The following is a 12,844-nucleotide window of genomic DNA, read 5'->3' as shown; positions in this document are numbered from 1 at the left end:
GGAGCAGTGTCTGGGACTCTGTTCCCATCACCTGGGGAAGGACAAGTTATCCATAGGCACCAGGTTACAGCTCCCAACTTCTCCTCCCTAAAAAATCCCACCCTTAAAAATCCCACCTTGGCAGGAAGTAGACACTCCAGTTATCGGAGGTGGAAATATGAACCCCAGTCCCTGTAGACACAGCAACTACCCCATTGGGATACTAGGACCCACAACCACACCTATCCACTCCCCAGCAACCCTGAACCCAGAGACTGGCCTCTCCATCACCTAGCACAGACTGGAAGACCAGGCCAGAATCGGTTCCCGACTCCCAGGTCACTATGCCACACGCCTCACATCCTATGAGAGGACAGAAGAGAGGAAGGAAACAGAAGACGGAGGTGTAAGAAGGGGTGGTGGTGGAAGCTGAGGCAGTATCTGTCTGTCCCCTTGCCCAGGGCTTAAAGGGTGGGGGCCCAAAAGAGCATAGACATGGAGCTCCTACTCCCAGCAGCTGGTGGGGCCTGGGAGGAAGGGGGCCTTGGCGGAGTCAAAGGAGGCAACCAGGAAGCAGCGGTGGTGGTGGGCACTGGGCCAGTGTGGGCAGTGAGGCGCCCAGCCAGGGCCTGCCCCAGGGACAAAGAGACTCCCTAGCTCTGGGGAGAATGTGCTGCCCCCGCACTGAGAAGGGGGCACTGACCCAGCCCAGCCAGGCGCACAGGGCAGCGGTGCCAGGCAGCTTGCCAGTGGCTGTGGGAGAGGCAGTGGGTGCTGGGGGCAGAGTGTTCAGTCCCTGCCCACCAGGAGAGGTGGGACACGTTTCCCAGGTCAGCAGCTGACCAGCCGGCTGTGGCCTATTCTGCTTCTTCCACCCCTCCTCCAGCCCCAGGCCAGGCCCTGGCTCCCTCCTCCCCCCAGCCCTGGCCTGGCGCCCAGCTGGGCCCTGGGGGCCAGAGTTACTGTAAGCGGCCTGGCAGGCCTGAGGCCTGGACTCTGCCAGCTGGCCATAGCCACCGCCACCTCCCACTACCTGGCTCGGTCAGCCAGGGAAGGGTACTGAGACCCCTGTCCAGCTAACAGGCAACCCCCATGGCAGAGGGAGGAGGCAGAGAGAAAACACAGGCCCTGCCAAGACCATGCATGTGTCCACAGTCAGAATCCAGGCCCAGTGCCCCTCCTGGGACACTTGCCCTATCCATCAGGCTGCTCATGAGTCCCTCCCTCTCACCCTTCCCATGAGGTGGAGCTGGCAGTGGGAGGGGGTTCTAGCAGCCTACCCCTCTCTACTCCTTCAAGCCCTTTCCCTCAGAGACACTGGATTGGGTAGGGAGTAGGTGGGTGCCACTCTCAGTAGAGCTGCCATTTCCACCAAATGTCGAGAGGTTTGTTTACCCGCCTCCAGCCTCTGTGTCCAGTCCTTGGAGCTATTTATAAGGCCCTCAATGGCACAGCACAGGAGAGGGCTCGAGGGGCACCACGGAACAGCACTGTTTCATCTCTCCATCCGCCCCCAACATCAAACAATCACATGATCAGACTACAAGCCTTTCATCCTCAAGCCCCCCAAACGATGGTCTGGAGAAGACCTCACCACTGCAGCAGAACAGATGTACCCAGAGGCCAAGCCCCGAGGCCTGCTGCCCTCCAAGAGCTCCCCCACAGAGCCTCCCGCCACCCCACTTACTGGCTGGGGAGGGTGTGCTGTAGCCGCTAACTGGAAGCTGGTGCTGGAGAGTGGTCAGAGCGCCTGGCGGGGAGAGTCCACCCAGCATAGGGGGAAAGAAGAAGGCATAGGGAGGCACCGGGTACCCATTGAGGTGCCCTCCCCCAGGTGTTGGGCAGGAGCTGCTGTTGCTGGCCATGCCAAGCAGCCACAGTCAGAAGGCAGGCAGACAGTCTGGCGGAAGGCTCTGGCGGGCTTCAGGCTGCCCCTCCTCGGGGCATGGGGCCTGGGCCCAGAGGGGGTTTGGGTGGTCAGCCCACCCCCCCTTCTGTCCTGGAGCCGCTGTCCAAGGCTAGCAGGCTAATCTCAGTCTCCTGGAGCCCCCACTCTCGCTGGGGGCCAGGGATGGGGGGATGTCCCAAGAGCCGGTCCGTTGGTCAAGCAGTTCTGTGAGCTGGCACTTTTCTGGGAAGGTCCAGAGCTGGCCTTCAGGACGCCGAAAAGGATGCCTCTCCTAGATGGGCCCCGGCTAGGCGGCTGGGGGGGCCATGTCCTGTGACACTGCAGAAAGAGGAAAGACAGGTGAGTGGGCACTGAGACTCGGGCACACGGGCATTCCCCGTGGAGCTCCCCAACCTGGGCGGCCGGAGATTTTCCCGTGGCACCCGGCTGAGCAGACAGCTGGCACCATGCCTGGCTGGCAGAGACAGCCTGGGAGCAGGGCCCAGACACTGCTGGGGGTGGCAGGACAGCACAGCCAGGCTGGGGAGACGGGGACTGAACTCAGAGCCACGGAAGGCCTCTCACCCACAATCCTGAGGGTAAAGGGTCCACAGTGCCACCCCAGAGGTTCCCTGTGGCAGAGTCAGGCAGCTGAGCTCCTTCCCCCAGTGTGGGTTACCTGAGGTCAAGATGCAAAGAATGAGAGCTGGAGGGTGGTAGGGAGGGGGAGGAAAAGCCGCTTCCCTAAAGCATTGGCACTTCTCAGAAAAATGACTCCTAAGCCAGGGGCCCCTCTTACACCACTTCCCCCCCAAATCCAAGCCCCAGCACCCCAGATGGGTTTGTCCCACAGGCCAGGGGAGGAGACCTGTTTACATATCTGAAAATAGGGAAATGCGAACTGAGGACTCCTGGGTATCACCCCCAGTGCTTAACAGCATGATGGGCAGGGAATACATTGAAGGGGTGAGGGAGACTGATCTCAGAGTTCACCCACACACTCTGTCTGCAGAAGCAACATCCTTAGAGGGGTCGAGGTGGGCAGGAGATGAAAGGCTAGATGCCCCCCACCAGTGTGTATACAGATCCACACCCTGTTTGTTTGAACAGCTGCGACCATAGGACACGCACAGATAACACCATGGGGGGGAGAGAGACAGAGATGAACCCAGAGACTCCATGACAGAGTAAGACAGACAGCAAAGAGGGAGAAAAAGAGAAGCAGATCCACAAGCAATGCTTCCAATCCACTTCAGCTATACAGGACAACATATAGCCATAAATACATATAAATGCATGTATATATGCACATGTATGTAGTACATACATGAGAGACAAAAGAGAAGACAAAGAGAAACACAGCCAATCAAAAATGCAATGAGATACCACTTCACATCCACTAAGATGGCTATAATCAAAAAGACTGATAATAACAAGTGTTGGCAAGGATGTGGGAAAATTGGAACCCTCATATATTGCTGGTGGGAATGTAAATTAGAACAGCTGCTTTGGAAAACAGTGTGGCAGTTCCTCAAAATGTAAAACAATTGTCATATAATGACCCAGTAATTTCACTCCTAGGTATCTACCCAAGAGAGATGAAAATATCAGTCCACACAAAAACTTACACATGGGTGTTCATAAGAGCATTATTCATAATAGCCAAAAAAGTAGACCGGCTCGGCTGGGCGTGGCTCAGTGGTTGAGCGTCAACTTAGGATCCAGGTGATCAGGGTTCGATTCCCGGTCAGGGCACATGCCCGGGTTGTGGGTTCGATCCTCAGTCAGGGGCATGCAGGAGGCAGCCGATCAGTGACACTCTCATCATTGATGTTTCTCTCTCTCTCCCTCTCCTTTCCTCTCTGAAATCAATAAAGATATATTAAAAAAAAAAAAGCAGACCCAAATGTCCATCAACTGATGAATGAATAAATAAAATGTTGTATATCCATACAATGGAATATTACACTGGCATAAAAAGGAACAAAGTACTGATACACACTACAATATGGATACACCCTGAAAACATTATACTAGTTCTAAAAGACCACATAGTGTATGATACCATTTATATGAAATGTCCAGAATAGGCAATCTATAAAGACAGAAAGTAGATTGTGGTTTACCAGGGGCTGGGGTGTGGGTTTGAGGGAAATGGGAAGTGACTGCTAAGAGTATGGGGCCTCTTTTTGCAGTGATGAAAATTTTCTAAAACTGATTGTGGTGGTAGTCGAACAACTCTGAATATACTAAAACCATTCAATTGTACACTTTAATGGGTGAATTTTATGGTATATGAATTATATCTCAATAAAGCTGTTAGAAAGAAGAAAGAGAAGGGAGGAAGGGAAAAGAAAAAAAACAGGGCCACAGGGACCCAAAATAAGGACTGCCTCCTTTCCCAACCCCTTGCCCCCAAGCTCAGACCATACTGAGTTCCAGGCTCCAGACTCCGCAGGCTCAAACCTGGAGTCCAGTGGACAAGCACACAGCCAGCATTTGGCCAAGCACCATGCCTGGGAAGGGGGAGTTCCTGCCAAGGCCACTGTGGATGAAGCCAGGGCTTCTGGACCCAGCTGGACCAGGCAGCCAGCCTGTGCCAGGGAGGGAGAAGTGGGAACAGGTACTTGCTAGGGAGGGGGCAGCTCTCCCAGGGGTGAAATCTGGACCTTGTTAATGACCATGATTTTTACTGTTGCTAATTAAGACAACCATCAGACCTCTGTACTTGCTCCTGAATGAGGTGCACCCTTCCCTCCCTAGGCCCCTGGGGATTCCCTCCCAGGTTGAGAGGGCTAATGTAAGAGAAACAGGGGCCCCACCCATTGGGCCAGCTGCCGCCCTGGGCCCCCCACACCCCTGTGGGGCCCCACACAACGGAACTCAGGCAAGGGAAGGAGGGGTTGGCTGAGCCTCATCAGCATTGATAGATTCTCTCACACTCACACACACACACACACCACTTGCAGAAACTCATGCACACAGGTCTATGGAAAGCGTACGGGTGGGCAAGAGCACGCTTGCACACCCAGCTTGTGTGTGTGTGGGCACGCACGGGAGAAGAGGGAACGTGGAGATACCATCTCTCCACACCTGGGCTCCACCACACAATGAACATGGTTCCGGGCTTGCGTGCCCAGCCCCAGGACACAGCTCCCCGCAGACGCAACCACAGCCTCACAGTTTGCCAGGCTATATATCCCCTGGCCCTCTTACAGCCAGGCTGGACTCTCTACCTGCCTCCCTGGGGTCCAGGGCCCCAAGGCACACCGGGTTCCATAGGAGCACCCTTTGAGAAACACTCTGGAGGATTCACATCCATACTGAGGCCTGCCTCCCTGAGGTGAGGCCCAGGGGGCTGAGGCCCAGAAAGCTGTTCACTCCAGACTCCAGGCATCCTGACCCAGCTTTTGGGGGGTTGGGGGATGGGTCAGTCAGTCCAGTAGGACCCTCTGGAGCCCACCGTTGCCCCCAGAAGAGAGGTAACTATAGTCGCCTTAATGCCTCAACTCTGCCCTTGGGGAGTTTGAAATTGAACCAAACTTCAACCCCCCCCACAGATACACACCCCAGGGAGAGACTGAAAGATCTCCCCACCCCCATCTGAGCCTCACTCCGCCTAACCCGCCTGCAAACTTCGGTGCAAAGTTACTCAGCCCCTTGGGGAGGGCCTTTAGCAGCAGGAGGGGGTAAAGATCACAGAAATGGGCCAAGGGCCAGGCTGGTGAGGAAACAGGGATGGGCAAGGGCATGGATGATGGGGACAGAGCCAAAGAGCACAGGCTCTGCCTGAGGAGGTCCCTCTGGAGACACCTGGGCCCCAGCCCCCTGCACCCAGGAGTGGAGAAGACACCCTCACAGAATCGAAACCAGCACCAAAGAAAGGGAAAACAAACTACCCACATCCAACCTCCACCCTATGCCAGCCACCTCCACTGCCCACGAGCACCCTCCCTCAAGGGAGAGAAAACCACAGGCCCACACCTCCGATACACGGAGCCTAGACTCAGCACAGCAGAAAAAGGGGCGGGGGCTAGAGTGCCTGCGACCAGCCACACACCCCTGCCAGCTGGGGCCTCCCTAACCAGGGTGCCAGAATCCCTCTCCAGGGTCAGGTGTCCCCCAGACACTTGTATTCCCGAGTCACATGCCTAGAGGAAAAGGCAGTTGCTGGCTGAGCCTTGAAGACAGTAGAAAAAAACAGAGGTTTGAAGGGTTAAATCTCAGCTCTGCCACTCTGGGTGACCTTAGGTAAGTCACTTAACCTCTCCAAGCATCTGTTTGCTTGCCTATGGACTGCCCACTTCAACAACTGGTTGTGTGATTTAAGAGATAAAAGTCCTGGAAAGCACCCAGCACAGCGCCTGGCACACAGGAGGTGCTGGGCAACTGGGTCGCACCCCCCCCCCCCCAGCCTCTCAGCACAACCCAGTGCCTCCCTGGGTGGTGTCTGCTCTCCCTTCCCTCTCCCCAACCACGGTTAGCATCTGTTGACAGAGCTGGGCAAGAGAATTACCCATTTTCCTGGGTCTGCTTCCTCCAGACAGAGGAGAGGGATGTGGGGAGAGGGATATTCGGGGTGTGGGTGGAAGCCTGACCACAACCCTTTCCCAAATTCTCTTCTTTCATTTCACAAACCAAAAAAGGGAAACCTTTGGATTTGGGGAGGGGAAGAGGGGAAGAGAAATTGACCATTTCCTCCCCTAACTTCAGGGGAGAGGAGCCAGGGGTCCCCACACCCAGCTGGCCCAGCCCACCCTCTTCATTCACTCTCTCCTCTCTGTTGCCCAGGCTCTCCTGAAACAATGGCTCCCAATGAATAGAAGTCAGGCAGTCCCAGAGGGGCTGAGAGAAGGAAATCAGGATTGGGGAGCTTAAAAGAAGGGGGCACAGGGGGTTTCCTAACAATTCTAGACAGTCAATGAATCATATGCAAATGACACCCAAAGCTCAAGCCCAACTTGTAGGGGGTGGTGATGGGAACTCCAGCCCTGGCAGAAATAAACACCTGGCCCCTTTGGACCCCCTACCCTGCCAGGAGCACGGCAGGGCTGGACAGGGCAGATTTCAAACCAGAGCAGTGGGCTGGAACTATTTATAAACTTTCCAGGAAAACACACATGCGCACACACACAAAGCCACAACCTCCCCCTCCTGCCATGCTCCTCAAATCTACGGGCAGGGGGTGTGGGGAGCAGTGATGACCACTACTCCCTTTTTCCAGGGGTCCCTCTGGCTGAGGCTTTTTCATCTCTCTCCTCCCCAGCAAGCCCACAATCTGACCACTCTGGTCCTTTGTTTACCTTCTGCTTACCAGGGTCAGGGCTGCAGGAAGGAGACCACCCCAGGAGTGTGTGAGGAGCACACGGGCTAGGCTGGGACAGGTGGAGGGCACTTCTTCCCCATCAGCCCCTCAGAACCCCAGGCCTGCCTCGCTGGGGCTAGGACTTGTTTGAAAACCTGCCCCAAGCATGTGCAGGCCTTGCACACATCCTTGGAGGAGCTGGGAGACAGCTGAAGTTCAGTGTCTTCATCTGGATGCTGCCACTGCCCCACTGCTTCAAGACCCATACCTGGTTCAAGAAGAGTGGGTCTGATGTCTACCCAACTTCTGCACCACCCGGCCTAAGCTTCTGCCCCAGCTATGCAGGGGTATCTGACCTCCACATGCCACAGTCTCAGCAGTGACTGAATTACAGGCAGAAAGGGCAACTGGACAAGCCCAAGCCCAGGACAGGGCAAGTTCTAGGAGGGGGAAATGGGGATCTCTGACGGGCAAGGCAATGCCGGCAACTCCTGCACTCCCAGGGACCACATCCCAGAGCCCGGTGGGAGCTGTGGGCAGGACCTCCAAAGCCCAGGGTGGCTGAGGATCTCCTCTGGAACCAGAGCTGACGTCTCCTACTCTCAGAGCAGAGTAGGTGAAAGGGCAGGGGGCAACTCAGGCCTCAAGAAGAGGGAGCAACCCTGGGGAAGGAAGAAACAGGAAGAGGAAGAGATGAGCCAGCCCAGGCCACAGCCAGACCACAGGAGTGTGTGGACCAAACAAAGGCAGCTCTGTCCGGGTAGGGGACCAAAGGGGCATAGACAAAAGGGGACCCCCCCAGCTTGGAAACCACCGTCCCCACACCCATCCTGGCATGGGGCTTTCCCCACCCTCACCTTGGCAGCTGCCCCTCACCACTGTCTCCCAACCTCCAGTGTAGGAAGCACAACCCTCTCACAACGGGGGTGTTGGATGGACAGAGCACACAGGAAGCATGCACGCGTGTGTGTGTGTGTGTGTGTGTGTAAGGTTACAGCAATGCCCCAATCCCCTCAACTCTGCCCCAATCCAGAGACAGGCTGCCAGCAGGACTCAGTGCTACCAGCCCCCTCCCGGCCAGCATCCCTCCTTGGGGACCCAGGCTGCAGGGAAGCCAGGAACGCACCACCACCCCCCTCAGGATATCCTTTTGGCTCTGACCCCAGACCAGGCCTGAGTCAGACTCTGCCCTGCCCCATACCCCGCCTTTCATCGACCCCCCAGGAACTTCCTACTCCAGCCTATTCAGTTGGGGCTAGAAGTTGGGGGAATCTCTTCCCCTCTCCATCCCAAGCAAACAGAGAAGCCCAGGAGGGGGTGGAGAAAATGGGTCACAAAGTCCTATGGCTTGCCTCTTAAAGCACAAGGCCTGTGGAATCAGGAAGAAGCTGGTACAGGCTGTGAGGGGCACCACCTCCTCCCTCAAAAAAAACACACACAACCAGGGATCCTGCCTAGAGCCCCACCCCACTCCAGCCTCGACCCCAAGAAGCCACAGAAACTCCCTGGGAAAGGTAGTTTCCATGAGAGCACAGGAAGGGAGAAGCCTCCAAAAGCAAAAGGAGACATGAACTGGCATCTCTGTTACGCAGGGGGACCCAAGCTGGAGGGGACAGGGTCTGCACAGCTAGACTCACATAGTCAGCCACAGTCAAGCACAGCCAGATGTGTTCACAGTCTCCCCAACACTCTGAGTAGGTAACTGCGACTCCTTCCCACAGATAGAAGTCTGGGGGGTCCTGGGGGACCACACACACTCAGCCTGAAATGGCCCCCAAGGCAGGCCCCCAAAGTCCCCCCTAACTGTGGGTCTAGGGGGAGGGGCATTTTCCTCCCCACAAGAACCAGGGTAGTGCCTACAGTGGCCATCTCCATGGTAACCAACAACAAACATCCCAGGAACCACACTGAGACAGGAAGTGACAGTCACATGACAGGAAGATTTTTTTTTTTTCAGTGTAGGGAGGGTGATGAAGATTGTTAGCAGCCCCTGGGAAATCAGCTGTACCCTAAGTTTGCTCCACTTGGAGCCGGAGGGGAGAGGGGTGGCTGGGAGGCTGGCCCTTCCCTACCGCAGTGTTCGAGGTTGGTTACAGTACTAAGGGACCTCCCTCCATGCCTGCCACTCACGGTCCCCCCTTGGTCCCCCTCCCCTTCACTTCCTGCCGTGACTGGAGATCAGAGAACTCCCCACCGCAGCTTCCCCTTCTCAAGTCTCGATTCCTGGGCTGAAGGTTTCACTGTGGGGCAAGGGACAGGAGGAAGAAGGGCTGGGGACCTGCAGTAGGACCCAGGGGACAGAGGCTCTGGAGGAGGGACTGGGAGGGAGCCACTCCAAGGTAGGTGTGTACACACAAGCACACAGCGAGTAGGTCACGGTGACACACACCGGGACACAGTGACACACAGAGAATGTCTGACCTCAGGCAGCTCTGAGGGGAGAGCGAAGCTATTGGATCCAGCCCTACGTGCTCCACTCTAGTGCTGTCCTGAGCGTCTGGGTTCGTCCCAGCCTTCTATTGGCCTCCAGGCTGGTGAGGTCTCAACTGTGCCCAGCCCCCACCCACCTCGCGCCTGCCTTTTGTGCTGAAGAATCCCCCTCCCTGCTCCAAGGTGCCCGCCTACAGAGGGCACCTTGGCCAGAGGTAGGGGGAATGGAACCTCCCTCTACCCCCCTCCCCTTCTCTGCAGATGTCCCAGACTATATTTAGCCCAAACCGGGAGGCCAGCCAGACCCAGACTCCCCACTGGCCCGGAGCTGAGCTCCCAGTTTTTATGCAATTAAAACATTAACAGAAAATCACCCCCATCCACACAACCCCACACCCCCAACCCTGCCAGAGCAGCAGAGCTCAGAAAACTTGAATAAGGGCAGCCCAGCTCTGCAGCCAGGGGTCACTGGACAAATAGCAGTAAACTCATACCCTTCGCCATCTCCCAGGCATGCCCCCATAGACAGGACAGGGACATTATCCATGAGATCAGGTTGACATTTGGGAGGGGGCAGGCTTTCCTGGTTCTGGGAAGGGAAAGGAATATCCAGTGGGTTGAGGGGGGGGGTTGCCTGGTTGCAGAAATTCCACCTGTCATTTTGTAGCCCCCTCCCAGGCCAGCTCCAGTTACAGGGCTGGGGGTTGGCAACAGGTGCTGGCCAGGCTGGCAGCAGTCTAATCCCCCCACCCACTCCCCTCCCAGGCTGACAGTGGTGCCTGGAGGTCCCAGCAGGGGCCCTGGCTGGCAGGATGCAGGGTGGAAGAAAGAGGCATCGCTGCCAGGTGGCGGGTGGGGGGCAGCCCATGCCCCTTCTATAAGACCTGCCCCCCCACACACACTCTGTGATGAGTGTTGTAGAGTCTGGGGAAGCCAAGGAAACCTTAGTTCCAAAGCGCCTATTTCATTTCCCCATGATGCCAGGCGGGCGGGCTAGAGTGTGGGAGGTCTGTCTGCCTGCCTCTTCCTCCTCCTCCTCTCCAAATTCCAGGAACAAGCAAGGGAGGCTCCAGTTGCGGAGAGAGGGAGAGCAAGCAGGCGGTCCCAGCTGGGGAAGGAGGGGGGGCGGTGACTGGAGCGGGAGGCAAGATCCAGACGGAGCAAGAGACACCCACACCCGAGCCAGACTGGGGACAGACGCACCAACCCTGACACATTCTCACACTCTGGGCCTGGTCCCTGCACACCGCCCACCCTGCGGGGACACCAAGACACCCTCGGCCAATTCTGCCAATCCCCAGAACACTCCCTGGACACACACGGAGATCCAGGCCTTCACCCCCCCTATCCCCCACACACACCGTGTGGGCTCCAGACAGCAGCTAGAGGGTGGAGAGGAGAACGGAGGGAGGAAAGACAGCAGGCGGCAGAAAGGATGTGCAGCCAAAGCCCTGGGAGCTAGGGTATCATTGCCACACTCCTTTCCCAAAACCCAGTAAGTCAAGACAACCCTGGTCATCTTGCCAGGGGCCCTGCCAGCTTCCCACACTCTCAAAACCACCACCACTAGAAAGGGGGTGTGGGGTGCTAGGCAAGCAGAGATAACTATGTTTACTTATCACATGGATAGGATTACATTCCCCAGATGCCCCTCACCCCAGACCTCAGACAGTGCTCACAAACAGGGCCCACAGACACCCAAACACACCCACCCCTCCAGCCCAGCCTAGGTCCTGCCTTGCCCATGCCACCCAGAGGACAGGGAACTGGGCACTGAGGTTTATGTTTTGGGCCAGGTCCCACCCTCATGTCACATATTCTGAGGAGCACCCCATCTAAGACCCTAAAGTCTGAGTAAGGAGTGGGTTGGGGAAAAGGTGCCAGAGGGCATAGCCAACTTCCAAGACCAAATGATTTAGGGGAAGGAAAATTAATTAATTGGGGCATGGGTCAATACCCCCAAAACAGACCTGAAGGGCCACTGAGATAATGTCCTCTCCCCCCACACTAAACGGGGTGGCAGGAACCACGTCATGGCACAAGTGGGTGACTGTGCCCAGCGGGGAATGCATGGGGGTGATCAGGATGGCGCTGCCCACAGCTAGCTTCCTGCCAGGCTGCCACATGGTTGGGAGTAGGAGGGGGACCAGAGAGGTGTCCCAGAGTAGTAACAGGGGCACTTGGGGTAAAATTGAATGACAGAGATTTAGGGGCTGTAGGAGGAGGTGGCCAGGATTAAGCCATTCCAAGCCCAGGGTCTTCACAGAACTGCCAACCCCTCTGCACTGCCCTCGCCAGTCTGGTGGGAAAACTCCTGCAGTGACCACCTCGTGCATGCTCATTCACATCCGCAAAATCCCTCCAAATCCAAGATCCTCAGCTGCCAAGAGCCTACTCGAGTCTGACCTTAGTGACTGCTCTGTCTCAGGACCCACATGGCCCAGATTCCCAGGAAGAACTGATGTCCCAGCCCCTCCCAGTGCATCAACATCTTTCACAGCCACAAACTCCCTGACTCCACAACCACCTCCGCCTTCTTTCTCCAGCTTCAAATACTCTTTCTCTTGTTCCTTCCCCCCAGACTCATCTCCACCCCCCTACAGGGGAAGCCCCAAGGCTCCAAGCCATCCCCACTCCAACCTGGGGCTTCCCCAGCCCAGCCTCCCCATCAAGCACAAGGCCCTAGAGGAGTTTAAGGCTTAAGCCCTGTTCCTAGTAAAACCTGGTGTTCTTACTGAAGCACTTCCCCAGAACAACCCTGCCCTATGACCACTGCAGCCAGGGAAGGGGACAAGAGACATCCCTGAATCTCCTAACCAGGAAACTGTAGTAGGAGATGGTGGTCAGCAGTAGAAGTGAGGGTTGGGGGGTATGCAGCAGGGGTGGGGGAGTGGGAAAGTATTCTCAGGAACAAGTGCCTTGGAGAACATATACATACACACATGTGCACACAGCCCGCAGGCAGGAGGCAAGCTAGTTACAGAAGAGGAAGCCCACACTAGGTGGGCATCGTATCCAAGATAGAGTAAATGGTAAAGAAATGTCTCCAAGGCTGGGGGTTGCTGGCTATTCTTTGGTCTGATTCCCATATGAGTTGGTGCACATCTCCAGCCTAGCACTCTTTCCACGGAGCAGCCTGACAATAGGGCAGTGCCCAGAGAGAGGGCATGGCCAAGATGTTTTCCAGTGCCCCCCTCTCACATACACATCTGGCTAGCAGCTTCTCTGCCTCGTGGGTGGCA

The 12,844-nt window shown here is 56.3% G+C and overlaps 1 protein-coding gene across 2 annotated transcripts in view; it reads right to left on the bottom strand.

Annotated features, from left to right (window-relative positions):
- The window catches only part of RARA (retinoic acid receptor alpha), a 43,834-nt gene that overhangs the window by 21,101 nt on the left and 9,889 nt on the right, over window positions 1-12,844 (bottom strand). For both annotated transcript variants that reach the window (XM_081161233.1, XM_081161232.1), the window contains exon 2: window positions 1,667-2,206. In XM_081161233.1, the coding sequence (XP_081017359.1) occupies window positions 1,667-1,844 (178 nt within the window). In that variant the 5' untranslated portion in view covers window positions 1,845-2,206. The remainder of the gene's footprint in view (window positions 1-1,666; window positions 2,207-12,844) is intronic.

Source organism: Miniopterus schreibersii, assembly GCF_964146895.1.
Source record: "Miniopterus schreibersii genome assembly, chromosome: 16".
Taxonomy (NCBI): Eukaryota; Metazoa; Chordata; class Mammalia; order Chiroptera; family Miniopteridae; genus Miniopterus; species Miniopterus schreibersii.
This window is presented reverse-complemented; position numbering and strand designations above follow the sequence as displayed.